Consider the following 26,310-nt stretch of genomic DNA (forward strand, 5'->3'; position numbering starts at 1 on the left):
ATGCTAGTACCGTTCGATACCTGCTGTTGTATACGTACCATTTTAGCCAGTGGCTATGGATATTTGCTGCATTTCACGCACTTGATACCTCCTTTTGATCTGATCCCATAAAGTCTTGGAGGCTTGACCACAGCTGTCCCTGACTTATCCCCTCGCTGGAGGCAAGGAAATGCTTCAGGACTCAAATGCAGGTCCTGGACTTTCCTCTGAGGCATAACCTGGCCAGCTTTCCCGTAGTGCTCTTATAAACCAGGAGAGTTTCCCACTGCCTGCTCAAAGCCTCGGTCCTCATCCAAAGATTGTGGAAATCAGGAACCCTGTTTTCCTCCAGTATGAGCAAGCACACTGTGTGCACACGCTGTCCTTTACACCCAGTTCCCTGCACACAGGAGACCCGAGCCCTCCCTCCCCCTTGCTTCAAGATCAGCTGAGTTTTATGCTGAATTTTCCTTTCTTCTACGCTGCCTAAGATGCGCAAGACAAAGCGCCTGCTGTCTGTTCATCCCTTTGATTTTGAGCTGGACTCAGACTACTCTGCTCAGTCTCGCCGCCAGTCTGTGCAGCTTTCTCCAGCAGCCAGCAGCCCAGGTGGCTTCCAGGTACTGGGAGAGTGGTGGGGGGCTGCATTTCTGTCTCTCCCTCCCTCCCTCCTTGCTGCCTCTGTTACCTCCTCCAGCTATCCGATTGCATGGTGGTTTGGGTAGGTGATGACGTTCTCTCTTGCCCTGCTTGCTGTCTCTTCTTCCATTTTAAGAAGTCCTTTCTCTAAGGTTGGGTCAGAAGTAGGACATGAAACTGCAGTGAGGACGAGTGGTAGGATGGGACAGCAAGTTTCTCTGGCCTTCCTTCTGATTTCTTTGCTGATGGCAGCAGAGAACTGTTTTCTTCTGTTGTCCCAAGGCTATGGGGTACCTTAGTTTCCAGCTACTTCTTTCAAGTTGAACATTCAATATTCAATGAACGGAATGGAACCAGCCTTCTCTCCCATCATCCCCGCTGCTTTTTGGCCTTTTTCTCCGTGTGGTGGCACTAGGGATGTAGTCTGCCAGCAGCATCAAGGAGCAGGGTAACACTACCTTTGTGAAACTCCTACAGAGCTGGCGTGACCCTCGTGAGGGTACCTGTGGGATAGGACTCTGCAGCAGCTGGAGGAGAGAACATGCGGCACAGAACTGTGTGAACATTAGATACTTCTTTTTTTTTTCTCCCTCTCTTGGGAGCTACAAAAAATAAATGAATTTTAAAGGTTGGGAAGGAGGAGATGAGTTGAATTTAGGTTTCCTGGCATTCTCAGTTAAACTGTAGAGGATTGGGCCTATGTTTTGGTATGCCACGGCCTGCTCTTGTCATAAAATAGGTTGCTGGGTAAACGCCTCAGCCCTGCAGCGGGAGTGCAGAGCATCCCAGAGGCAGCTGCATTCCCCAGGCTTTGCATCTCCTGTTGGGAGCACTGTGCTAGGGGCCTGGGCTCCCGAGCCTCAGCAGGACCCGCGGGAGGCTCTAGCACGAGCAACTGCGATGAGCTGCACCCTGTGGTCCTGGTAACGGCGCCAGGGTTAGCCATCCCAGGCGTCCAGATCTCTGGGAGGGAATCCAGATAGGGCTGCCCGGGATGTGGCAAAAGTTCTTCCAGCTTGAGATGTTTCAAATCAAGCTATTTGGGCTGTTGTTGTTTGCCTTTCCTGTTGAAATTTCACTTAAAAAAAAAAAAAGCTTATTTTTTTTTAATGGAACTTTTTGGTACTTTAAACTCTCGTCCTGGGTAGAACCAGGATATGCTGAATTATGTAATAAAAGCTTTTATACTTTAGTATAAACTGATAAGGGTTTGGGATAAACAAATAGGTTCATTCTTTCTTTATCTAAGCCTGCCCTTATGCTGCCAAATTCAACATGAGTCGAGGGAGGGCTGGCATCTGTCGAGATCATCTGAACTCAGCTCAGGGGTTGCAGGTTACTTGAGGGACAGAATGTTGTTATTATTTTAATAAGTGAGAGGATATGGTGGTTTAAAAGACTAGATCTTGAGGACCAAGATTTTTCAACCTAGCTGAAGGGAGCCTGTGCCTGGTTTTCATAAAAATTAACACTGCCCCCTGGCAGTGGTTATAGGTGTTGCTGCAGGTTCACCAGCAAGATTTAAAAAAGGGCGGTTTTTAATCTGGAGTTTTAAGAATTGTCATTATAAAAGGTCAATGTATGCATTTATTGGAGGGCAAAACTAGGATCTGTAACTCAACAAGGGAATGGCAGGCAGCGTCCTCATGACAGCTCCTCAGCAGCAATCCTCATCTCTCAGGCCTTCTCAGATTTCCCTGACTCTGCTGAAGATGCCTCCCAGAAGGAGTCCATGATGGCAGAGGCAGATCTGGCAGCGGTCTTCCACCACGTTGTGCAGGAACAGGGACAGCACATGAGCCCTCCGGAGCAGTTCAGCACAGAGGTTCGGCTCACAGTCAACTCACGGAGAAGGAGCCTGGAAGGAAATACAAAACCTGGTAGGTGTCTCTAGCCAGACACCTCCTTTTGGGGAGGAGTGGCTGTGAGAGTAGTTGGACCAGAATGAAAATATCTGGTTTTTGAACAACCCAAAAGCATCATGAGGTAAACATCTTTCAGCACCTCAACAGTGCACAAAGGGTAGAGTCTAAACCTGGGCTCCAACAAAACTGGAAAAGGCAAAGCAGCTTTTGGTGAGGAGCCCAGCTATTTGGGTTGTGAGAGCAAGGATCACTTTACTAGTTTCCACCTCTGTCTCAGCAGCACCCAGTGCGTAGGGCCCTGCTGAGCTGGTGCTGTGCAGCCACAGCGGATGGAGCTGCAGCCTGAGCCAGTGTGGTCATCCTTAGCCTCTGCTGTCAGCACAGTCTCTCTGCAGGAGCATCTCCTGCCAGAAGGTGGAAAGAGTCATTTGAAGATATGCCACATTGTGAGCTTGTGCTAGGGATGTGACCAATGTCCCAGAAGTAACTTCAGGTATGAATCTCTTGCATCTTTGTACTGAAGCCTTCTCTCCCCAAAGACAGCCCATGGAACGAGCAGCCTCGGTCCCCGTACTCTGCGGATATGGACACCTCTGATGAGGATGCAAAGGGACCCCAGAAGTTCACTAGCTACGCATCCCATTACGTGAGACGCCGGAACAGAGCCTCCTCCCAGGAAAATGTCAGCCGCTCTGGAAATCAGGTATCAAGCAGCTGTTAAACCTCTTGGAAGACCGGGATGGTGGCCAAGCCTTTGTTGCCATAAACCGTGCTCGTTATTTGTGAGGTGCAGGATGGTGCCATCTGGTTCAAAGAAACAAAAGCACGGGTGGCAAACTGGATGCACCACAGCAGTCTTCAGGCCAGCATTGACTGGGATGGGAGCACAGGCAGAAAAACTGGTGTGCCCTAACCATCCCCAAACCATTGCCCCTGCTGCCTAGGGGTAATTCGGTGCCCGTGCTTCCCATATGTGGGTCCAAGAGAGAGCAGGCTGGATCCCAGGTCTCCGCAGACTAGGGATCCCTCCCTCTCCCTCCACAGCTCAGGAACTGGGCAGGCTGAGAGTGTAGCCATTTTGCATTGCCAGAGCAATGCTGTGGGGCAACCTAGGAGCTGGCTCTTCTAGGTGCCATGTTGTGGCCACGTGGCACTGACAAGATGAACGCCCAGGCCGTGTTCTGCCCTCCGTGTTGTGAGGTACCTGCCACGGTGGCCATGAAATGGGGTGCAGGGCTGAGACCTCTGAAGGTGCATTTAAGGTTCATTCATTCCAGCTGAGGGAGAACAGACTTTTCTCTGCCCTGTTAGTATTGTGCAGAAATACTCTGGAGCTCTGTTCTTCCTCTGCCAAGCCCTTCTTCCAGCCCTGGCACTTCGACGTTCACAGCAAAAAGGAAAATCGAGCACTGTCGTTCCACTTTGCACACACTGTTGTTGTAATAACAACTCTGCCTTCAATGCTGTTAATTTACCAGCCTGTCCCCGTTAACCTGTGAGTTGCCTGTAGTTTTCTGTGTCTCCAAAAAGACCTTTCTCAATTGAATGTCCTGGTGCTCTGTGAGCAGACCAAGGCTTGGAGAGGGATATTTAATCAGTCTCAAGATCCTTTTCTTCTTTTGCAGCGTGGAGTGTTCCAGCCCTGGTAGGACTGGGTCAGGCTGACTTGTCACATCCCTCTCCTGAATGATAATAGGGGAATTGTCTGGAGAAGGGTGTCTGAAAGGCAGTGAGCATGTATTTTAATTGTAAAGCAGGGACCTAGAGTTCTTGATGCCACCTTTAAGAACGCCTGGTGTGGCACAAAGCCTCCCTCAGCCCTCTTAAGCAGCAAAATGCACATTGGTGTTTCACTACACAGATGCACAGGAAAAGCCAGCTGCCAGTGTCCACTTACAGCTGGTAATTTTGCATATGCTGGTGGACACCTCTGGATAATCGGTGGGGGGGATCCGTAACCCCAGCTGTCCCTCAGCACCACCATTCATGTGCCTATGTGGGGGAACCGTACCTTTCCTTTTGCCTTTATTTTTCTCAACATATGTTTTAATTGGTGAATGCCCCTCATTTTCCAGTCAGCAGTAAATGGAAAAACCTTGGATTGGGTGTCCTTAATGAGACCATGGTACATTAGGCATGAAATGTGCACAGTGTTTTGCAGTGGGGAAATGGGGCCAAATTCCTACCAACACTTCAGATGACTTCCTTCATCAGCTGGGCAAGCTCTCACCTGAGAGTGCTTCAGCGTGTTTTGGTCCAGCGTGTTTTGCTCCGTCTCACCTGTCTGAAGGCTGTTGTGGAACCTTGCCACTCTAATGGTTACGAGACATCTTCTGATTCCCAATTTAATCCCATTTGTTCTCATGCCAACATCGTTCATTAGCTTAAATAGCTCTTCATCCTTCCTGCCGTTTATGCTGCTGATGTGTTTACAGCTAGCAACCACCTTCCCGCGCAGCCTTCCCCTCGCCCGGCAGAACAAACCAGGCTCTGCACTGGCCCATTAACTTCAGAGCAACATGTGCGGTGCTGTTGCTGTTGGCCGAGGAGAGGCCAGGTACCAGCCCAAAGTAGAGAGAGAGCGAGAACATCTTTTAAAACTCAGAGTGAAATCACTCTTCTGCAGCAGACGAGGTTTCGGTGCTAGCCTGCTCTTCCATATTGACAGAGCTGAAAGTGGTTCAGAAGAGGTTGGTTTTCTTCCTTTGGTCCGCAGGATGGAGGGGCTGAGACTTGCAGCGGGGCAGAGACAGACCACGAAGGGTTCAGGACAGTAAGCAGCAGGCTGTGTTCTCCTGAGCTCACCATGCCTTTCATGCAGGTTCCTCAGAACATGAGTTTGAACTGAAAATCACCATAATTCTTTTGCCCCCACTGGGCTGCTTTTGATTTCGCTTTAACCCTGGGGAGAGCACGATTTTCAATCCCAAGAAACTTACCTTTTCCAGTAACAAAAGCAAAGACCATCCCCTGGCCCTGTGACTCTAGGAGCTGAAGGTATGAAAGCAAATTTATTTTTAAAAGCCTATTTTAAAAAAAAAAAGCTCTCAAACCTGACAAGACTTATGACGAAGCCCAAAGAGGTGGGAACACGGCAGCTGCATAAAAAACATTTGATTTCAGCAGAGGCCCAGTCTCTGGAAGCCCAGGTCTTTGGCTGCAGTAGGAACAGAGCCAAGCCACGGGGAATAGCACCAATTTACTGATTAAGTTTCTCTTCAAAAGCCATTTATATTCTGCTGTACCTCAAGGGAGCTTAGCGGTTCTGCATTTCCAAAGCTTTGCCCATCTCAGGCTGCTTTTTCCTCTGTTTCCTGCCATCTGGCTCCTCTCCTTCACGTAAACCCTTCACTGAGGTCTTGGGGCTCTCCCAAATTGCTCTTGGGTATGTGACAGTCTGGAGGCAGCACCTCTGCTGGGGTAACCTGTGCTTGTTCCCCACAAGCCAGTGGTGGTTTGCAGTAACTGAGGTTCAGCTTATGGGCTGTGTTTTGTTCAAGTTTCTTCACTTCAAATGTTTTAATACAAAGCAGTATCTGCCAACTTTCGTCACGGGGAGAGCACCGCAGGGCGGCCCAGCACCTAACGGGGGTTTATGGAGGAAGCACCTAGCATAGCTTTCGCCATGACGCTGCGCAGACAAAGTTTGAATAATCTGGGGGAAGCTGAAGCACTAATGCGATTGCCCTCGCCGCCTGCCTGGCTGAGGCTTTGCGCTGTAACCGCTTGCGTCGCAGTAACAGCATTACTGCAGGAACAGCTCGGAGCCGTGCAGCGGCACCCGGTGTCTGGATCTGGCCGTGGGGGATTGACCGATGGGTACGGGAACCTCAGTGGGGGCTGGCTTCTCTTGCTCTGCCCAGTGGGCACGGTGCATTAAAACAAGCCTTGCTTGGGACAGAGAGGGGAAAAAAGCTCTTCACATCCTACCGCGTGGCCTGTCTGCTGCAAAATGGGCGTTATGCTCTGGCGTCCCTGAACCGCTGCGTTACGGAGGCAGGGTAGCGCGGGGGCTCGGCTCGTTGCCGTCTCCCGCTCGTCGCTGACTTCTCGTTGTCACCAGAGCGAGACACGAGTCAGGCCCGACAGTGCTGAGAAACTGCTTACAGATGTGCTGGATTACTTCCCGCCTGTAGGTTTACTGCTGCTGAAGATGCATTCAATTTGGGGTGGTAATTACAGTGCTCTGCTCTCTGGAGTGTCAGGTTTTTATATTCATCTTCCCTTAAGCAGACACAACCTCTCCAAGCTGTTGTGAGGATCTAATTAATCAAACACTAGCAAGCACAAAAGCTCAGCGAGAGGATGGAAATGTTATAAAAACAAAGCGAAGCCCTCGCATCTCTTTGTTATTGCGTTTGCTCATTGCATTTGCTCCTCGTTCCCCTTTGAATGGGAGGCATCCACTGACAACAGGAGTAACGTGGAAGCCAGTGTTTTTTCTGTATGAAACAGGCAATATTTTTCATCATTTGTATTTCATTTGTTTGAACCAAAGGAAAAAGACATCTTTTGGAAAAAAGCTTCTAAAACAAAAAGGGAGAGAGAGAGAGAAAGAGGTTTCCTTTTATATTTTTCGGCAATTTAACCACAGAAATTTTCCTTGGCTCTTGAGCATAGAAAGCAATTTCTCTTTGATTTTCAGGAGTTTGTCATTCCTTCCCTTCTCCTCCATGCCTTTTTTTTTTTTCAATTGGAAGAGGGAGGGAGAGAAGAGGGGCAAGAATCTTGAATGCATTGAGAAGTCAGAAAATTTCAGAATTTGTTGGGGGAAAACTTCCAGCTTTAGTTCTTCTTTTTGTAATTTTTCGTGGGAAAATTCTTACCCTCTCCTCTTCCTTTCCGCTGTTGTGTTCACGGGAAGGGATGATGGGGTAGTAGCTGGTTGAAAAATGCATTCGTAGGTAGTGAAAACTGCCATTGGCTTGAATTTGGTGCAGTGTGTGAATGATCACAAGATGGCCTTGTTGCAGTCCGATCCCTTTGGATAAGGGACTACAGGGCTGGTGGTGTGAATTTACGTTCACTGCTTCAAAGCCATTGACGCTTTGGTGGGAACAGCAGAGCGCCAAGGATTCGGCATCACTTTGAGTTTTCCAGATTTGAGGAGAGGCCATGCACCTCTTGGAGCTCTTCTGGGTTTCAAGGGCTTCCCAAGAAACAGGACTGGTTTTTTTAAGCCACGTCATTTTTTTTTTAACAGGCCTTCACCCACTGACAGTCAACACAACTTGTACATCTAAGGCTTACTTTGACATGTCTGCATCATGCAGAGGAGGGTGATCTCAGGGCTGGAGCTGCATTCAGACCAATAGTCCTGTTAGCAAGGCACCATTTTGCAAAGGAGATTTCCAGATCTCCAAAGGAGATTTTTTTCTTGTGCTGCTTCTGACTCTGGAATTAATTTAAGCTGGTTGTGCATACTGGGTCTCTGCATTGCCCTCTGTTTTGTGGGTAAACCGATCTGCTGTCCGCCTTGCCTGCTGTGACTTCTCACGGGGGTTGTGCTCAGCCCATGGTGGTGGTGTCTTGCTGTTTTCTTTCTTCTGCCGGTTGCACGCGCCCTGGGCTTTATTCCCACTGTCCTGGCAGCGGTGGCTGGTCTGTTCTCTACTCCTTTTCTCTCTCCTTTCCTCTAGATTCACGAGCTCAACGAACGCATGTCCGCAATCGAACGCATGCTGAGCCGCTTGGAGGAAAAAATCCTGGTGCACTCTGACGAGGTAACAGGGCAAAGCTGGGGCTCTCTCTTCCCAGGGAGAAAGCGCAGACTGTGCTTATCCCCTCTCCTTGCTATCAGACAGCCAGCATTGCAGGGAGAAAGCCGGATAGACTGCACAGGCAGTGAGGATGAAAACTAGTACACAGCATGCACCCTGTGGTATGGCCCAACAACACCCTGTTCGGGGGGCACGGCCCCCCGGCAGTGAATTGGAGCCCCCGTCCACCCTGGATACAGTGTGGTAAGGTGCAGTCCCAAAGCAGGTTTTTTAAAAAGGCAGCAAAACAGATATTTAGCCCAATTCCCAAAAGGGTTTAGCTCTTTCCGCTGAGGGTCGCCACAGTATTTCTATCTTCCTGGCATTTTCCTGGCCTTTCTGCTGGCAGGATGGTGCTGGAGGAGCACAAAATAATTCAGGCCTGTTTGGTTGATTTTAATCCTCCGTCTGAGCCTTGGAGACTCCTCTCATGTTTTCAGACCTGCCTTAGAAAATATTGCATGGCAGGACAGAAACAGAAGCAAGTTTAACCCATGGCATTTGGGCCCGCATGCAAGCTAGTGCCCCTTCTGCACAAGAAGAATTGGGCTTCAGTTTGATATTCTATGAAATGCTAATTTCTGTGATATTTTTAGATGGGTGTCAGTACATTTACAGAGCTGCAATGGTTCATTTGAAACCATGGAAGAATCAATTGGTACGTATAGGGAAGTGACCTGGTTATTGTGAATAAGAGGTCCTAGTCAAGAGGATTTCTGTCTCTCTTCTGGGCTGCCCTTGCCTTACAAGGCCATTAAGCTTGCAAGAAGACAGCTAAATTTAATTAAAGGTGGGCAGCAGTGTAGAATCTGCGAATATATAGGTCGCTTAACATTGATTCTGGGCTTCTAATTTTAGACTATGTTCTTTTCTTTTCCTTAATGTGAACCCATTACAATGAACTGCTCTGGCTGCTGATCACTTAGTAGAATGGACAGTAATAATTACATAAAAGTCCCCTACGCACAGGTAAAACAGTGCAATTTCTTCTTCTTTTTCAAAATTCATAACGGGGACAGCCATGTTTGTAGTTTCCATCGTAATCAAGATGGTGGAGTAGAAGACAAGCATGTTACCTTTGTAGATGTCACCAGGCTGGGAGAGCTGCAGTTGTCTAGGGTGTTCCTCTTGGCATCAGCAAAACCTCCAAAGTACAGTTTTGATCAGTTGGGCTCCATAAAAGAACAACCAGAATGGTCAGAGGTCTAGAAGAAGTTATATATGAGAAGAGATTTTTAAAATGCAAGCAATTTAGCCCCCCAAAAGATAGGGATGAGGTGGACATAAGTGCTCATGTAGGTAGAAAGCTACTTCAGAGAGAAGCAGTGCTCTGTTCTCGTGTCTGCAGCAGATCAGAGGAGAGATAACAGGGTCTAAACTGCTCCAGAATGGATTCAGGTTAACTATTAGGAAAAGCTTTCTAGCAGAAAAGATGACAGAGCCCTGGAATGGGCTGCCTGGAGGGAATGTTGCCTGCTGGAAATGCTGTTGCTGAAGGTTGTTAAGGACAGCTTAGACAGAAGCCGTCAGGTATGACACAGATAATTGCATTCCCATCTTAAGGCAAGGGCCAGTGGGTTCAGTAACTTCTGGAGATCCCTTCCAACTGCTGAGATTTTGATAGGATTTCTTCCTTAGGTAAAATAAACTGTATGTAATAACACTGCCAAGAGGAAATATGGCTTCTTTCCTACAGGAAAATTTCCTGTGTGTTTTCTCATTGCCAAGCAAAGTACCTACAAGGCTCTGATCTAGTGCAGCTAAGCTACCTTGGGGAATAGTGTTTTGTGTGTCTGCTTCTCTCAGCCAAGTGGACTACATCTTTGGGCTGCTGTGATCTCTGCCTTTGGGGCTGCCAGCCGGGTGGCAATTCAAAATGAAAATGCTGTGATATCTGGCCCCAAATCCCTTAGCCACCCCAGTGTTAGTTTGTTGGTGGTTTTTATTTTTTTAAGGGTGGGTGGAGAAAGCTGATTTTCCACAGGGGAAAACAAGTGAGTCCTATGTGTGTAGAGGTGCTTTACATCAAGAATTTTGAATATTCCTCAGTGTGGAGCTGGAGTACAGCTCTCTGGGCTGCACTGCTCCCCTAGGAGGTCTTTCTGCTCCTTGTGAAAATGAATGCAGAGGTGGTTTGAAGTCCCCTTTGCAAAATCCATCTGCTATAACACACCTTGAGCTTCTCTGCTGCAGATGAGGGGCTGCAGTAGGCAGGTGAGGGTGTGAAGTGCTTCTTGTGTGCCCCAGCTGGTGTTTATTATGAGAAAGATAGCCTTAATTTGCCATTTTGCTCCCCAATGCCTGTCCTACATGTAGAAGGTGTGTGGACAGGACTGTGGGATGTGGGTGTGGGATGTTGTCGTTGATACTGGGTAGCTTCTGGTCCTCCTTTCGTGTTGGACAGTTAGCCTGTCTTGGTGAGCGTGTGTGTGGATCCAGGCATGCCCTACAGTCAACCTTTGGAGACTGCTACACTTACAAAACTCCCTCCTGCTGTTCCCTCAGTCTCCAGCCCCAGAGTCCCAACTTGATCCTGATGCTGAGGAGGAGGAGTTGAAAAGGAAGCTGGAGGAGTTAGCCAGCAACATCAGTGACAAAGGAGTCTCTTCTGAAGAAGAGGAGTGTGAGGAAAAGAAGACGGGAGTGAAGAAACCAGAGATGAGTTCCTCCAGTGATGACGTGGCCAGCGAGGCTCAGAAGGTAATCTGTGTCCTACCCATACTGTTCTGGGCACCATTTGTGGTTCCTTCTGCTGTAAGCATCTTACAGCTATGCCGTGATAGTAGGTCTGGTAGTCTGTCCGACACCTCCATCTCAATGGCTCCTAGGTCTGTGGCCTGTTTGGTTCAGCCGCTTGCTGAAACAGGACCTTGCGTGCCAGTCAGTAGGGCTGGGTGGCAGCATCAGTGACAAGTGACGGATGACGGCCCTGGTGATTCAGATGTACATTAAGGGAAGGGAGATTTTGTGTCTCTCCAGTTGTGCAGATTAAGATGGTCCATTAGCACAAAATGGAGAGGTCAACATTCCTGTGGGTCTCTAATGGCTTATTTGTTCATGTCTTCCCTTGTGCCGTGGTCGTGGATGGAGCGTGCATGTGTTTGCTTTGACACATCCGTTGCTGCTGAGCTCTATAAAAGAAGTGAGCGTGGGCTGTGCTGCCCCTGTCCTCCTGTAAAAAGCTCCTTTCATCTGAGATTGCAGACGCTTTCGTTTTGCCCTGAGGCCCTCTGTTTAATATGCTTTTGTTCCTCAGTCCTGCAAGGCAAAACTTGGCTGCTGTCGGGCGGATGGCTTGGAGAGCGTGGCAGGAGTGGCTGCGTGCACGCGTGTGGCGTGCGTTTAATGAGTCCGTATCAGGAGACGCGCGTCTCTCAGCAGCGCTCTAGTTAAAAGCTCGGGAACAGAGCAAGCGGCTGTTCCCAGGATCGCTCCCCTCAGCTTCCTGGGTACTGCTGTTCTCACCGCATCGGTAGCGTGCTGCTTCCTGGCTGAAAGGCCCTTTTTCCGAAAGCTGCTTTTAGATCAGATCGCTGCAGCTGGACCAGCTTCCGCAGTTAGCAGAATGATGTGCATCTTCTTAGTCTAAACGCTTAGTAACCGTTTGCAGTTACTTACAACACAGCCGGTAAGTGGTAACTCACCAAGCCAAGGCAACTTAATTCCCGTGCGAGCTGCTTATCTGCAGCAGACGAAGGCTCAGATTCTGACCTGCGCTGAGGGTCAGGGAGAAGTTAGTGGGGTAGCAACATAAGCTCCTTGGCTCTCATAAAACGAGGCCTAGATGCTTGCGATCTATCCTAAATTCTGCTTTTTTTTAGACCAAAAACCAGCTCTGAAGCCCGGAAGGCACCACTCTTGCTTCCCAGAGGGGTGAGGCAGGCAGGTAACGCAGGAGATATGTGACGGACCCCCCAAGCAAGCAGAGACTGTACTGTTAGGCACAGCTACCTCCTAGTGGCCCGTGCAAAACCGAATCTGAGAAGTAGAACAAAATTCAGCTTTATGCATCACAGTAGCACTTTGACTCTAAGTGTCAAATACCTTCATGCAGCATAGAAATGACTGCAGTGACATGTAGGTGAACCTGTCTGGCTTAAAGGCTGTGTTGGGCTGAATTTTTTTTTTACAACTTCCCTCACGCTTTTCTGATGTTTGTTAGAAATATTTCCAAAGACATCCCTTGTTAGAAAACCCCGTAACCATGCGAAACAAGCTTGATCTCCAGTTGCCAGGTCTGACTGTGAATTCGTGGTGGTGGGCACAAGCCTTCGTTAAGATCAGCACCACTTCTTTGTCCTGTCCAGATCGAGGCTTGGATTTTTGCATGATTCTGGGTTTGTTTTTATGTGAGCGTCCTGTCCAGTCAGGAAGAAATCTTCTAACTGGGGAACACTGCGATAAAAGTAGGCCTTCCTAATGGAAAATACGAAACTCAGCTGTACCACAGAGGCACAATAAAATAATAAAAATATCATCTGGACTGAGTTAGCTGGTTCTTTGCAGAACAGCTTGCCTGGAAATACGTGCAGTTGTAAACACAACTGTTTGTCTTTGTCCCCAGTGCATATATCACCCCAATCTCCTTGGTATCTAGGGAATTATCAGTAGAGAGAAGGATGATGAGTTTCTTCAGTCTATTTTTAAATGTGCTTAATGCCTTATCAAGCAAAAGGGCTAACGCAGGCAGCACTTACAAGCGATATTGCTGTCAGGGCTCCTTGGGGTGGGAGGAGGGGGATATTAGTCCCAAGTTCTAGCAGTGTGGAAATACAATACTAATTTTTTCTTTTGCCACAGACTTGAGTTTATTTATATCCATGCTCCGACCCACTGAAGTGTAAAGCAGTATGCTGCAATTAGATCTTAAATGCTTTTCCGGTGCAGGAGGAGAGCTGGCCATCCTGGGAGGCAGCTTGGGAGGAAAGAGGGCAAGAAGATGGGTTTCTCTCCTGGTAGGCACTGGGCTCCTCAGATGAGTAAAGCAGGAAGCATTGGGGCAGGGTGCTCTTCTTCTCCCTCATACTGCTTTCTCATCTTGCCCACAGGCAACAGGCTGTGTGTCCTCCCTTTCCAGACACGGCTCCTCTGGTTTTTATTGCCCTGCCTCATTGGGGGTTTGGAGGCTTTTGTGTTCCTGCCTATCCCAACCAGCCTGTGACTGGGCTGCTGTGTGGCCAGCAAATGTGAGGCCCTGGGGACACAGTATTGACCGAGCGTGTGCTGACTGACAGGTGCAACGTATTTCTGCCGAGGAAGTCCCGGAGAAATGTTGCAACCACAGCCAGCATGGGGATGCGCTCCGCTGAGCAGGGTGGGGAGAGAACACCCCTCCTGGAAAGTCTGTGGTCTGCCTCCAGCAAAAAAAGGGGAAAAGGAAACGTTACCTCTGCTTTATAGACGGGGAGTAGAGCTAGAGTCCAGGCATGTGCCTTCTCTATGGATTCCTCTTTCCTATCACTGGTGGCATCCCAGGCCAGTGCCCACCCCAGCGTGCTCAGGCACTGCAGGGAAGGTCCCTCTGCAACAGAGACCTGCTAGGACACTTCAGTGCCCCTGCGTTTTCCACCTGGCAGCAGCCCCACAAGGTGCCCCTTCCCTGTCTCTCATGGCCGTGGGGTTGTTCATGTCTTCTCCAGCTCAGCGGGCAGGCCCTGCCGCCTTGCACATCAGCACATCTTCTCTGTCGCAGGTGGTGCCTCGTGGCCCTAAGAGCGTTTGTTGTGGTATTTCCAAGGCAGTGGAGCGTTGCGAAGGAAGGAGAGCAGGCAGCAAAGGAGTTAAGGAAGTGGTGGGAATTGCTACTGACCCCAGAGGAGCAGGGAGCCCCGTGGTGAGCGAGGTAGCATGCAAGCTTGCGGCTGAAGGCAGTCCTTGCCCAGCAGGTTACCCGGGGTTGCAGCTGGGCTGGAGACCACCTCGGTGAAGTGATCAGTGTCTGCTGTTCAGAGCCAAATGGAAATTATTTCACTCCTCGTGGCACAGAGCAGCCGGGTACTGAGAAAAATAGTCATTCGTATCAGTGCAATCAAGAGAGGGGACAGCAACACGAGGGGTGAAAGCCAGGGATCTCTTAAACCATCTGTGCCACCAGAGAGACCACAGTGCAGGCCTGCACCCTGCGGTCCTTCAGGGCTGTAACCGCGAGTGGCCTTGAGGTGACCGTGTGCTGCTGCTGTCAGACAGCTCCAGTGGCACTGGTTCCAGGGAGGAGAGGTGTCCTGTGAGAACTTCTTTTTAAAGCCTCTCTGCCCCATCGAGAGCAGGCCCGGCACCGGATCCTGGGAGGAAACAAAGGGGCCTTTCGCCGGGCTCTGTCCCGGACCGCGGTTATGTGCTGGCGGCTGGCTAATGGCAGCTCTCCGCTTGCGTTTTGAGGTGATTTCTTTTGTCACAGCCATCTTCAAGGAAGCATGAGCTGAGATCAAAGCCCTGTTTTAGCTGCGCTTCCATCTCTGGTTGAGAGCCCTTCAGGAACAATGTAAGCCCCTTAATTACCGCTTCTCCATCTTTCTCCAGCTCCTGAAGGCCTGATGCTCCTCTCACCCCATTTGCGCTGTTTTTGTACACCCATGAGCACATGTTAAAATAATGTCCTTTCTTTTTCCCCCTCTTCCTTCTTCCTCCCCACCCTCCGCTTCGGCTGTGCCGGGCATTCGCAGAGGTCATCGGCTCAGGCTTTGAGCGACATCACGGCCAAAGTACTGAGGGCCGTAAACGCCACGGAGAGAGCGGTCTGTGAGTCCTTGCATGGAGAGAGCCCGTGCAATGGTAGCTGTGCCCTCCCCGGAGGGCAGCTTCCCAGCCTGAAAGACGGCAAAGAGGTGGCCGAAGCATACCGTGAACTTGAAGAAAACGTAAGGTTCCCAAGCGTTTACTGTGAGCAGGGAGGGAATTAAGGGGGGAATAGAGGACTGCCAAAACCTCTTGTAGGGGGTATTTCAGTTTTAGTAAGCTAGGCACCCCAAAGGGATTAAAGAGGTGGGTGGGTGTTCTCCATGTGCAGGTAAAGATCCTATGATTACCCATAAAAAAGGGCAGGAGCTGCTATGGAGAAAGGTGTGGAAGGAGGGCGAAAGGCTGGTGTTCCTGGCCTGCGTTCCCCAGGCAGGAGGGGTTTGAGAGGGTTGCCAAGTGTTAGAAAATACGGTGTTTTCAACTGCGTTTCTGCTCCTCTGGGGCAGGGGAGTTTGAAGCAGTTGCGCAGTAAGTTGTAAAGCTGTAAGGTTCAGGGTAGAGTTTAGGGAAAGGAAAAAATTTTATTCACTGAAAAAGGAGTAAGCGAGGGGTTGACTCATTCATGGTTTCTTAAATGCCTCAGACAGTAGGAATTGGTCGTAATGGATGAAGTGCGAAGGCCCTTTAGCCCAGGGCCATGTCTGATGGAGGCCAGGACCGTCTTTTGAGGGGAAGGCAGGCAAACAGAGCAAGCACAGATGACTCTGTCTCGTAGCTTCTGGTGTCTGGGACGCCAGTTGCCCCTCGGTTCGTGCACAGGCCCCCACTGCCATAGCATCCCTTTGCAGTACTTTGGCAAAGCCGAAGCAGCGGCGCGTGCTGCCAGCAGGAGCTGGGGGTCTGAGCGCGGGGAATGAGGCGTCATGTGCTGTCCCGTCCCCTGAGCTTTAGCTTTGTGTGACAGTGTGGAGCGCTGTCAGGTTTGTTGGCTGCTATATACCTGTGGGCTTTTGCAATTACAAATTGACTCCCGGTAGGAAATGGATCGCTCCAGCTTTGAGCTGTTTCTTTGTGACTTGATAAATGGCATCGCAAGTGCAAAGAGTCGCATCTCCATCTGCGGGGGCCGAGCTTTGCTTTCGGAAACCTCCTGTGATGGCAAATAGGTTTTTATAGCGTGCTCTGTGGCTCATCTTTCATCAGAGGTAGCTTATTCATAAAAGCGGACAGCTGCAAGGAGCAGAATGCTTTCAGAAATTGCACAGGATGGTTTCTGATCAAACGCAGCATCCCAGGAAAAGCGGGCATCTGCATGAGTCCATCTGAGGCTCCCTGTCTCTGAGGAGTGGGGCTCCAGCTGGAAAGGATACAAACTTCGGGCTTCCTGACTGCTTCCGTCAGCTGTTTGGCAGGGGTGAGGTGAGGTGGGTAGATTATGGCCCTAGGAGTCGTGTGCTCATCCTGCCGCTTCCCTCTGGGACCTTGGCTGAGTCACTCCTCGCTCGCCACGCTCCGAGGGATGCCACCTGGATCAGGGAGCGCTCGGGAAGTGTCACAGCTCTGCCATTTAATGGCCTGACAACCGTTTGTGTCCCTGTGACTCACAGATGGAACGGCTTAGCAAGCAGTGTCTGGTAACGTTTGCAGGCAGCTACAGGCACGCTGCCTCGTGGTTTGCACCGGGACCTGGTGGCTATGGGGGGTGTTGCTGCACTTTGGGAGGGTGGTCAGAACCTCAGTGTGCAGAGAGGGCTCGTGCCAGCCAACTGCACACAGTAACCAGCCCAGGAAAAGTGGAACGGGCTGGAGAAGCAGGAATTAAGTTAGCAGTACCAAGATTTTGTGATCATTCAGCAAAAAAGTGGCAGCAACCATCAGGAACTGCTGTGACCGTCCTATGTTATTGCATGCGGACATACTCGTGTCTCATAAACTGCCTTGCTTGGACTCGCGTCCTTGTGGTAGCCAAGGAGGAATCAAGTGACAGTAAAACCAGTGGGTTTGTTAGGGTGGGTTGTCGCACTCCTTTCACCTTTCTTATCTAGGCAGCAAGGTAAACACGTTGCTTCCAGTAGCTATCGTGCATCCCTAGTTCATCTCATGGCTGTGCTGGGCTCCACGTGCTCGTATGTTCTCTGGGGCACCCAGCCAGGATCACTTCTGTGTATCGTATCCAGAGCAGTTCTTGTGCAAAGCTGCATTTTGCAAGGGCCGGGTTGGTTAACTGCCCCAAGCCAAACTCCCAAATCCTGACCCTACGCTCAGGCAACCCAGCAACACAGACACCCTTAAAAAGGAGCAGATTTGGAAAGTTGGTCTGCCTTGGTTCTGAAAATGTCCTCTTTCCAGCCTGCCACCGTGGGACATGGCAGCCTGCACTTGTTTCCGGGTACCCACCTCCCCCCGAGGACATAACATAAAGATGCTGACTCTACTTGAGTAGGTCACGGAGTTACACTCCTTCGTGTATTCACATTGAGCCTTTTACCACTTCACCCAGTTGGTAATTGCTCTTGAAAAGCCCAGGGAAGGGAGGAAATGAGATGAAAAGCCCGGCTAGAACTGAATGATACTGTCTGTGCTGCAAGGTGAGAAGGCAGTCGTAAATAGTGGCGATCTTCTCAGCGGTGGGAGTTGTATCTGGGGCTGCGGTCACACAAGGAGAGGAGGCAGCCAGGGAAGCTAATTGTGCCATGGTTCTTCTTCTATTTCAGGTGTACCTGACTGCTGGAAAGACATACCAGCTTGACAAGACCCTGGAAGAGCTTGAGGAAGGGGCTCAGCACAGCGGCACCACTGACTCGGAGCTGTCAGAGCTGGAGGACAGAGTGGCCTCGGCAGCTGCTCAGGTGCAGCAGGCAGAGAGTGAGGTGAGGACTTAACTCTGGGAGCTGCTTACCTGCTTAGAGCCCAGGCCAGCGACAGCAAACACAGCTGGCAGAGGCCTTACCGCTTTCAGTACCTGAGTGCCTCACGCTGCTGGCAGGCAGGTGTGCCTTTCTAAATGCAGTTGTGGATCCTCTGGACACTGTCTGTGTGTTTTTGCCTCCCTCCAAAGGTATCGGACATCGAATCTCGAATTGCGGCCCTGACAGCTGCAGGGCTCACAGTGAAGTCAATGGAGAAGGCAAGGAAGAAATCAAGCGCGCAGGTGAGCGTGGAGGACGGTGGAGGTGAGGTCCCAGCCCTGAGTGGTGCATGCTCCCCCGTCCTCTGCTCCCGTTCCTGGGTGCTGGGACGGGCTGCCTGGCACACTGGGCAGTACCAAGCTCCCTCCCTGCTGCCCAGCGCTTTGCCCCAAGGCGCTGAGACTTGATGTCTCACTGAGGAAGGAGTAGGGGGTTGTTTCTGGGGCAAAGCTGAAAGTCACCCTTACATGCATTGGAAGAGGATGAGCTGTTCAGGACCAGGCCTCCTCCAAAGGCCTTTGCAGGCTTTCCAGCAGCAGGAGGGGGGTCCCTGTTCCTGCTGTCCTGCAAAGAGGGGATTCAGGACTGCTCCGTGCACGGCAGCCTGTCCTTGGCCCAGGAGACATGCTCCAGTCTGTGCATCAGCAGAAGCCCTGCTGGATGCTCAGCCAGGCACGTTTACACAATCCAGGGCAGATCTCTCTCAGGGTCTCTCCTTAAACGCTCACTCTCTTGCCTCTGAGTTTGCCTACTGTAAGAGAGGAATCCCAGCCTGCTGCTCAGTAGACTCAACCTGTGCATTTCTGTATTGATTTTTATAATAGCGGTTCATCAGGTAGAGTTCCTGCCATGGCAGTGCCCTGCCTTTTTTTGCTTGCCTTAGGATCAATCCAGGCTAAACAAAGGAGGTGAGAAAGCAAACAAAGGCAGACTGAGTTGTCCAAAAAGCGGGGAATAAAGCCCATCTCCCGAGTCCTGCCTAGCTGCCTTAGCACAGCTTTTATCTCCATGCCAATCCTGAAGGTTTCCATGAACTAGCAGGAAACTATGTAGCTGTAACCCATGGGTCTAACAGCTTTTCCTCCCCCTTCCACACACCCAGAGAAATCTTTGCTCTTCCCTCTGTCTACAGGACTTTCTCCTCCAGTCTCCCAGGCCTGCCAGCAGCAGTCCCGGGGAGCAGAACGCTGAGTCTCCGGATGACATTAAAGTGAGTATGTGCTTAATCTGGGCTGGAAGTCTTTCTCTGGTGCTCCAGGAGGCCGGTTTGAACACCAGCCAGAGGGGTAGGGGTTGAAGCATGGCTTTTTGAGGTGTCCTTGGGGTCTGAGTGAGCATGAGGACTGTGGGCTCTGCTCTGCTGGGGGGGGGGTCTCATTTCAGCACGCAGCAACAGGCCTGACCTGGCAGTGGTGGCTTCATCCTCTGACCTGATGTCTAAGACTCCAGACAGGTTTTTGTGGCCTGAACTGCCTGGTGTCACTGTTGGCCGCTGCTGTGTCGGCTAGTACAGCTTCCTGGGATACGTACGTGTTAGCACAGCGTTAGGCCTGGGGGCAATGAGGCCAGTGTATCTCAAGAGGGCTGCTTTCAAAGGGGTGGAAGTGCAGCCTTATGAGGAGCTTCATCCTCCCATCCCCTTCTCAACCAAAGACTGCTCCCCTTCCTCTTGTAGGTGATGTTGGGACCCCAGGTGTTCAGGAAGAAGTTCAACAGTCCTTTTGAAATCACAGGTAAGAGTTGCTGCCAAGGAGGAGGTGGGGAGCTGCGGGCACACAGCCCAAGCTAGAGGGACGCTTGGTCCCCACACTCAGTCCCAGTTGTGTCTGTTGGGGGTGTCCTGTCAATCCAGCCACTGCGAGCTGAGTCCTGTGCCAGGGAGGAAACCATTTCTGTGACGGATAACCTCCAAAGAAGGAGGCATCTGCAGGATCGGGAGCATCGCTGGTGTCCTGGGAGAGCGGAGCCCAGGCTGAGTTTGTTCCCATACAGGTCTTGGTGACAAAAGACCAGGACTTTCTGTGCAGTTTGGGCTTTTGCTACCCCAGTGTCCAGAGATGCCACTGTGTTGCTTGATTTGTGGGGTCCCATTGACTGTGCCTTCAAATTTAGACCTCAAAGCTTCACCTGAGCCCATCATCTCTTCTGTTAGCAATTTCCTCCTCATCTTGTCATCTTGGGGAAGGTATCCTTTACCCCATTGCCTGCCTGCCTCAGCCACTGGTCTCTGATGGAGGCCAAGAGTCCCTCCACAACCAAGCTACAAAAACCAGCAGCTTAGAAGTGCTTCAAAGCAGGCGGTGAACTGGAACTTGGCCCAGCAGCTTGTGGGGCAGGGGGCAATCACTGGAAACGTTTCGTCCTGACAGACATCAGCAAGACCCATTAGGAAATGATTTTGCTATTTCTTTCTTATCTTGACTCATAAGCTTACAGGCAGAAGGAATGGCTCTCCTTCCAGACAATGACAAATAGAAGATGAAGGCAGGAAAGGGGAGAAAAAGATCATTTAATGCAGGGAAGGAATCACATTTCCTCCATGCGCAGAGACAATTAAAAGTTCTCTTTCCCAAGCTGAGGCTGGTAGATGGTAAGGTCCCTTCTCCTTGTGCTGAGGAAGAGTCATCTGCTCTCCTTCCTGTAAAGGGCAGCCAGATAAAAGGCAGCCCAGGGGACACGTCAGTCCCACGAGGAGATAGAAGGATGTGCAGTCAGACCTGACGTCACCAGATGAGTCTAATCCCCTCTCTGCCCAGGATGGGCGATTTGGGGGACTGTCTCCTGACTGCCCTCCATGCAAGTCAATGACTTGCAAAGTTGGGCCTGCAAAGGTGAAGATAGTGGAAACTGGTGGCAGTGAAGAGGAGATGATTTAGTAAGTCAAGAGACAGGGTGAGAGCTCCTTGTGGGGCTGTGCTTTCCAAGGGATTTCATTGTACCATGGAGATTTTCAGGGCAGAGATCTTGGGAGATGGCCGGTGGCAGGCTGACCCAGCTCGCATACGCGTGTGGATATGTCACCATGACTCTGCACTTCTGACCCAAAGTTGCGGCAAGCCGAAGAGCACTCCGCAGCCAGGATTAGCCGCTACTAAAGCAACGGGAAGGCTCTCGTTGCACTGTACGGGCATGTTTGCGGAGTGTGCCTGCTGCGTTGTGTATGGGGATAATAAAACCTGAGTGCTTTAGCGGGTAATGGAGACCTCTAGCAAGGTGGATTAGGAACTGCTGTATGGTGGTTGCCTCAGACCCAAAGGTCAACTTCTCAGTTTTATGCCACGGGGGATTGGAAGTGAGCGCTGTGAAGTGAGTGGCATCACCCTGTGGTGGAAGTGCTGTGAGTGAAGAGAGGATCAGGGCCAACAAGCTATTTCCAAAGAGCCGAGCACCCTTTCTAGTTGTCCGGGCTCCTTATGGATCATCATTCCCTGCCTCAGCCACTCTCATGTCTCTTCTTTTAATACAGACAGCGACGACTCCTTTGACCGCAACTCCATTTACCGCGGCTCTCTGACGCAGAGAAACCCCAATGGGAGGAACAAGAGGGTGGAGCGCCTCTTTGCGGTATGAATCCAGCAGCTCAGGAGGGCTGCTGTGTTGTGGAGGGATCTTTCGGGGGATCTGCAAGGAAGCAGGCCAGGCCTCCCTGCTCCGGCTGTCCGGAGTTCCCTGTGGGTCCCGGCTCCCTGGGCTTACACAGAGGACTTTTCCTAAAGATGTTCCCCTCAAGCCTGCAGAGCCCCAGGCCCTCGGTGATGTTGGCTGGTGAGGGCAGACACACCTAGACATCAGCCCTCTGAAATCTGGGATGTTGTTAGCTCCCGGAGGGGGAAGTAAAACAAAAAGTACATCTTTGAGTTCCCACTACCCACAGCGTGGCCCACGGGAAACAGCCGGTTCACGTCATAGCCTCGTCCTGTGGCAGGGAGCTGGGGGGTGAACGGGCCGCCCATCCCCTGGGGCAGCAAAGGTGGCTCACGGTGGCAGGGGGTAGGAAGTGCAGAGTCTGCCGGCCGCCCCGTCTGAGCTCTGCGGTGCGCTGAGATGATCCCTTTGGTCCCTTGCAGAAGCCTGTGATGACCCACCTGCCCTGAGGAAAGGGGGCCTCTCCTGCCGCTGCATTTCACTGACAAGACCTCAGCGCAAAGTATCACCTTCTTTCCCTCACTGCTTGCTCTTCCTTTTCCTGCTCCCTGCTCTACCTGGAACCCTGGATGGGAGGGAAGCAGGAGGCCTGGCCGACGGGCCTTGCTGGGAGCTGCTGGGGAGGGGAGCAAGGCACTGGGGTTGGGCCACGAAGCCAGGTCTCCTCGGGGGAGGGTGCGTGCCTGAATTTTTGGCTTTGGGCAGCTCTATTCAGTAACAGGCCAACTGAGGGGACGAGAGGGGTCCCAAGACACCCCCCTCCTTGTCCCTGAGTCACCAGCAGGGAGATACAATTCAACCGTTCAACTGGCATTTTAATGGTGACCGTTGGTGGTGACCCAGGGATGAAGCTCCTCTAGCAGAGCAGGACCCCGGACGTCCCAGGCCTGGATTCTCATCCCAGCTCGGCCCCAACTTCCTGCGTTGCCCCTTGGAGCATCACTTCCCTCTGAGCAGTAAAACAAGGGGCAAACAGCGCTGGTGAGCTCCCAGCGAGCACTTTTCCAACCGACCTTTGCACAAAACCCTGTCTATGTACACTGAGGCTTCTTGCTGTTGTGCCTGAAGCAGCTGGGCCAGCCTGGGGACGTAAGTGAGGCAAGGCTTGCAGGAAGAGGTGGCAGCTTTTCTAGACCAGCTGCAGGAAAGGCTCAAGGGATCGTTGGGGGTCAGTCTGTTTTTCCAGCTCTTAAAGATGTCCCCGCTGCCTAGAAGGTTATAGGAGCAAGTTTAAAAGTAATTCAGCGAGCAGAGCATGGGTGCTCCTCTCGGGACACGTGGCGAGGCTTTCCTCCACCGCTGCCAGCTGGGTCTGTGCCATCTCCTGTCAGCCACCACTTAGGCTTTTCCTCCATGTTTGAACTAAAACCACCTTAATAATGAATGGTGATGTGAATTCTCATATCACACACACGTTTGGGTTTGGTAGTAGTAGAGACTCGTAACCGTCTAGGAATCAGCCCTGCGGTGGCCGAAGAGCAGTCTCAGGGTCTGGGTGTTGTTTTCAATTCGGATGGAACAAAACCAGTTGCTTGTTTAAGAAAAGAAAAGTCCTTTATGGCATGAAGCTCAAAAGGGAAAAGAACCTTATTCCTGCAGTAAGATTGTCCTGTATCCGGCCTTGTGACTGGGGGGGGGGGGGGTGGGGGGGGTGCACGTTGAGCTGATCAGCCTTGTTTCGGAAAAGGTCCGTTTGAAAAGAGCACCCTGAGAGGGGCCAGAGCAGCCTTCCGCCTGCACCGGGGTGTTGCGGAGTTACTGGGCTTTGCGCTTTTTCTAACCCTTCGCTTATAACAGATCAGTTCCCGTTGCAACACTCCCAAGTTTGCAAAGTGGCGTTTTTCGCCGCCGAGCTGTAACTTCGGGTACGGTTGAGCTCACTCTCCAGCTGCCCCGGGACGGTCCCACGAGGACAGGGCCGCCGGCTTTCGGGCGAGGAGCGCGAGCAACTGCAATCGCGCCTCTGCCGTTAGAAGCTCTCCCAGGCACCGGGTCGCTGCCTGCCGCGTACCTCGGGCGCTGGGACATCAGGGGATGTCATCCCTTGGCCGGTGTAAGGGACCTCCATGAGGATTCGGGGACCGCTGTGTGTTTACTCCAGCTGTGAGTCTGGCCTGGCCTTTTGGTATCACGATACAGTTCAACCTCCGCCCTGGCCCCACCTTTTGCTATAGCTGCTTTCTCCTGCAGCTCAAGTGCTTTCATAACCCCGCAAAGAAGTTCTTGTGATGAACCGCGGCAGTGTGAAATAAGGCATCGCTCAGGCTGTAGTTACCCACACTGTTATTTGCCCGCTTCCTGCCTCTTCTGCTGGTGTAGAAATTAAATATATGTATCTAAATCATACAATAAAGCCAATTGTGTGTCCAGAACTTACAGCCCGTTTCACGGTGTCAGCTTCTTCTTTCGGCTCGCTGGAGCTAAGGCTCCTTTCCCTCCCCGTCCTCGGCTCCTCTAACCGACACGCGCACCCCTTGCTTGAAAAGGAGCCCGTATGGCCGCGGTGGCACGGTGAGCCCGTGCATACCGCCGCAGGGGTACGTCCCATCCCGCTGTCACTTGTCCCGCAGCGGGAGACTGAGATTTGTCGGCGGGGAGACATCGCCCCGCGTGGAGGATCTCCCCGTTGCCCTGTACCCGTGTCTCGCCGTTTGGTCCAAGCACCTTCCCCGGTGCCAGCCTGCCCTGCTCCTTCCCTGTGCCGAAGGCTGCCCGGAGTCATCCTCAGTGAAGCTGCCGCCGGTGCAGAATAGCATCACGTACGGGACGAGGATTAGCATATTCCCAAGCTACCTGCCTCGGTCAAGAGAAGATAAAATTACGGCCCCGCGTGAGTCATGAAAATCCCTTTTCCTGATTCGATCAAAGCGGGCGGCGGGGAGGGGAGCGGGCCGACGGCGAAGTGCCCCGGCCCTGGCCCCGGCGGGGCTCGCCTCTGACATCAGCGCAAACGCCGGGCATAAAACCGGCGCCCGGGGGCCGCGGGCTCGCAGGGACGGGCAGCCGGCGCGCGCCTCGCCTCGCCTCGCCTCGCCTCCCGCTCGCGCTGCGGTAAGTGCTGCGGGGCCGCCGGGGGGGCCGCGCGTCCCTCCGCCTGCACCAGTCGGGCTCGTGTTTTAGCGAGCGAGGCTTTTCCAGAAAGGCTGCTGTAAAAAGGCAGCGGCCACGGCTAAACCTGAGCTGCCGGGCTTGTTTTTAAGTGCGTTACGTGCTGCTTCCCTGCCAGCGCTCGGAGCTGCTCCCCGGCGCTGCTCGCCAGCCGAACACGGGGATTTCTGCCGAGCTCGTTTCCAACTTCTCCTCTGCAAAAGTCTCCTGAAATAAAGCTGCAGCCGAGACGCCGCTGTGCCTTGCTTGACCGGTCCCGCTTGCTTTTGCATCTTGCTCCGTTCCTTAATTTCAGGTGGCTGAAGAAATCAAGCTGGATGCTCGGACCACGCATCTGCCCCGCGGTGTCGCGCTCAGCCGCCAACCTCGTTGCCCCGGAGCCGCAAAGCGCGTTATAAGACGCTCTGGGGTTTTCATTTTGGCAGCCGGCTCCGGGGGCCGCCGCTGCGAGGAGCTGCCCCGGGGCGTCGAGCGGCCACGTGCACCTCTGCCGGCCGGCCCTTGCTCTAAGGCGGACGCGGCGGCTGCGGACCCAGCTCTTGCTTGGGAAGGGGGAATCAGCTGAGCAAATTGGGTTCGGGTGCTGCTGCAAGAGGCAATGCATCCTTTTTGTTGCACAGCCCTTTTCGCACGGTCCTTTTTGCACAGCCCTATTGGGCAAAATCCCTTTGCAGCCGCATCAGAGGCCACTGATTTTGTGGCCCCACTGGGTCGGCAACGCAGGGGGGGTTGCAAAGCTTTCGGTCCGCCCCGGCGCTGCAAGTTGGGGAGGTGAAAGAGGGGAAGGGTGTGCGCCGTGGCGCTGCGGGTCCCCGAGGCGCCCGTGTCTGTACCCGCAGGCTTGGGACCGCACCGCGCTGCTTTCCGGCCCAAGCGCCCCGCCGCGGGAGAGCTGCCGGCGATGAAGCTGGCGGCCGCCTGCCTCGTGTGCCTGCTGCTCGCCTGCCTGGCCCCGCGCGCCGCCGAGGGCCGCCTCCAGCAGCACTCCATGGAAATCAGGAGTAAGGAAAGCCTCCCGCTGCCCCTCCGCTGCGCTCGCGTCGGGGGGAGTCGCAATTTTGTGGCAATGTTTGCTTTTCACCCATCTGCTCCCTTTGCCGCTGCCCAGCGGGATGCTTTCCCCGCAGCCCCGGCGCCCTCACTCCTCCTTGCCTTTTGCCTTGCAGACCCGGACATCGACCCCTCATGGTACACGGGCCGCGGGATCAGGCCGGTGGGGCGGTTCGGGCGGCGGCGAGCCCTGGGTGAGGGCGTCCCGGCAGCGGGCTCCGGCTGGCGGCCAGGCTGCGTCCCGCCGCACCGGCACCCTGAGCCGCCCCCGCAAGAGGAGCCGAGTGCCTGAGCCGGCGAGCGCGGCACCGGCATGCCAATAAAGGCCCTTCGCCTCCCTTTGCTCCGTGTCCCGGCCTCTTTGTAGGACCCCGAAGCGTGCGGGCTCTCGCGCCGGTGTGTCCTCATGGCTAGAAAGCGTCGCGGAGGTGATGCGCGTGGTCCTCGCTGCCCCGTGCCGCGGGGATGCAGCATCTCCCGAGGTGCCCTGAAGCCGAGCCCTTCATCCCGCTCCCCGGGCCCCGTCCCTATTTCATAGCCTGGGTTCAGAAACCCCCCGGAGCCCTGGCAGCGTCCCGGGCCCAGCCAGACGCCCGGTGCCAGCAAGTGCCCAGCTGTGATTGCAGCCCTGGCCCAGCTGCTGTGCACATCTGGCCCAGCCTCCCCGCACGGAGACTG

At 52.6% G+C, this 26,310-nt stretch overlaps 2 protein-coding genes across 8 annotated transcripts in view; both read left to right on the top strand.

The window, feature by feature from the left end:
• Window positions 1-23,109, top strand: part of MLPH (melanophilin) — a 33,307-nt gene extending 10,198 nt beyond the window's left edge. The window contains exons 6-17 of one of the 7 annotated variants that reach the window (XM_067298707.1): window positions 471-599; window positions 2,300-2,498; window positions 3,023-3,186; window positions 8,123-8,206; window positions 10,748-10,942; window positions 14,905-15,099; window positions 17,635-17,790; window positions 17,979-18,071; window positions 18,962-19,039; window positions 19,505-19,562; window positions 21,296-21,393; window positions 21,897-23,109. In XM_067298707.1, coding sequence (XP_067154808.1) covers window positions 471-599; window positions 2,300-2,498; window positions 3,023-3,186; window positions 8,123-8,206; window positions 10,748-10,942; window positions 14,905-15,099; window positions 17,635-17,790; window positions 17,979-18,071; window positions 18,962-19,039; window positions 19,505-19,562; window positions 21,296-21,393; window positions 21,897-21,923 — 1,476 coding nt within the window. In that variant the 3' untranslated portion in view covers window positions 21,924-23,109. The remainder of the gene's footprint in view (window positions 1-470; window positions 600-2,299; window positions 2,499-3,022; window positions 3,187-8,122; window positions 8,207-10,747; window positions 10,943-14,904; window positions 15,100-17,634; window positions 17,791-17,978; window positions 18,072-18,961; window positions 19,040-19,504; window positions 19,563-21,295; window positions 21,394-21,896) is intronic. The other 6 variants (XM_067298710.1, XM_067298708.1, XM_067298709.1 and 3 more) reach the window with 6 other exon arrangements.
• A 1,331-nt stretch (window positions 23,110-24,440) lies between these two features.
• PRLH (prolactin releasing hormone) lies at window positions 24,441-25,974 on the top strand. The gene is made up of 3 exons (XM_067298494.1): window positions 24,441-24,525; window positions 24,878-25,583; window positions 25,749-25,974. Exons 2-3 carry the CDS (start codon window positions 25,484-25,486, stop codon window positions 25,922-25,924), a joined length of 276 nt encoding a protein of 91 aa, XP_067154595.1. The 5' UTR covers window positions 24,441-24,525; window positions 24,878-25,483; the 3' UTR covers window positions 25,925-25,974.
• The last annotated feature ends 336 nt before the right edge of the window (window positions 25,975-26,310 follow it).

The sequence above is a fragment of the Apteryx mantelli genome, chromosome 6 (assembly GCF_036417845.1).
Source record: "Apteryx mantelli isolate bAptMan1 chromosome 6, bAptMan1.hap1, whole genome shotgun sequence".
Taxonomy (NCBI): domain Eukaryota; kingdom Metazoa; phylum Chordata; class Aves; order Apterygiformes; family Apterygidae; genus Apteryx; species Apteryx mantelli.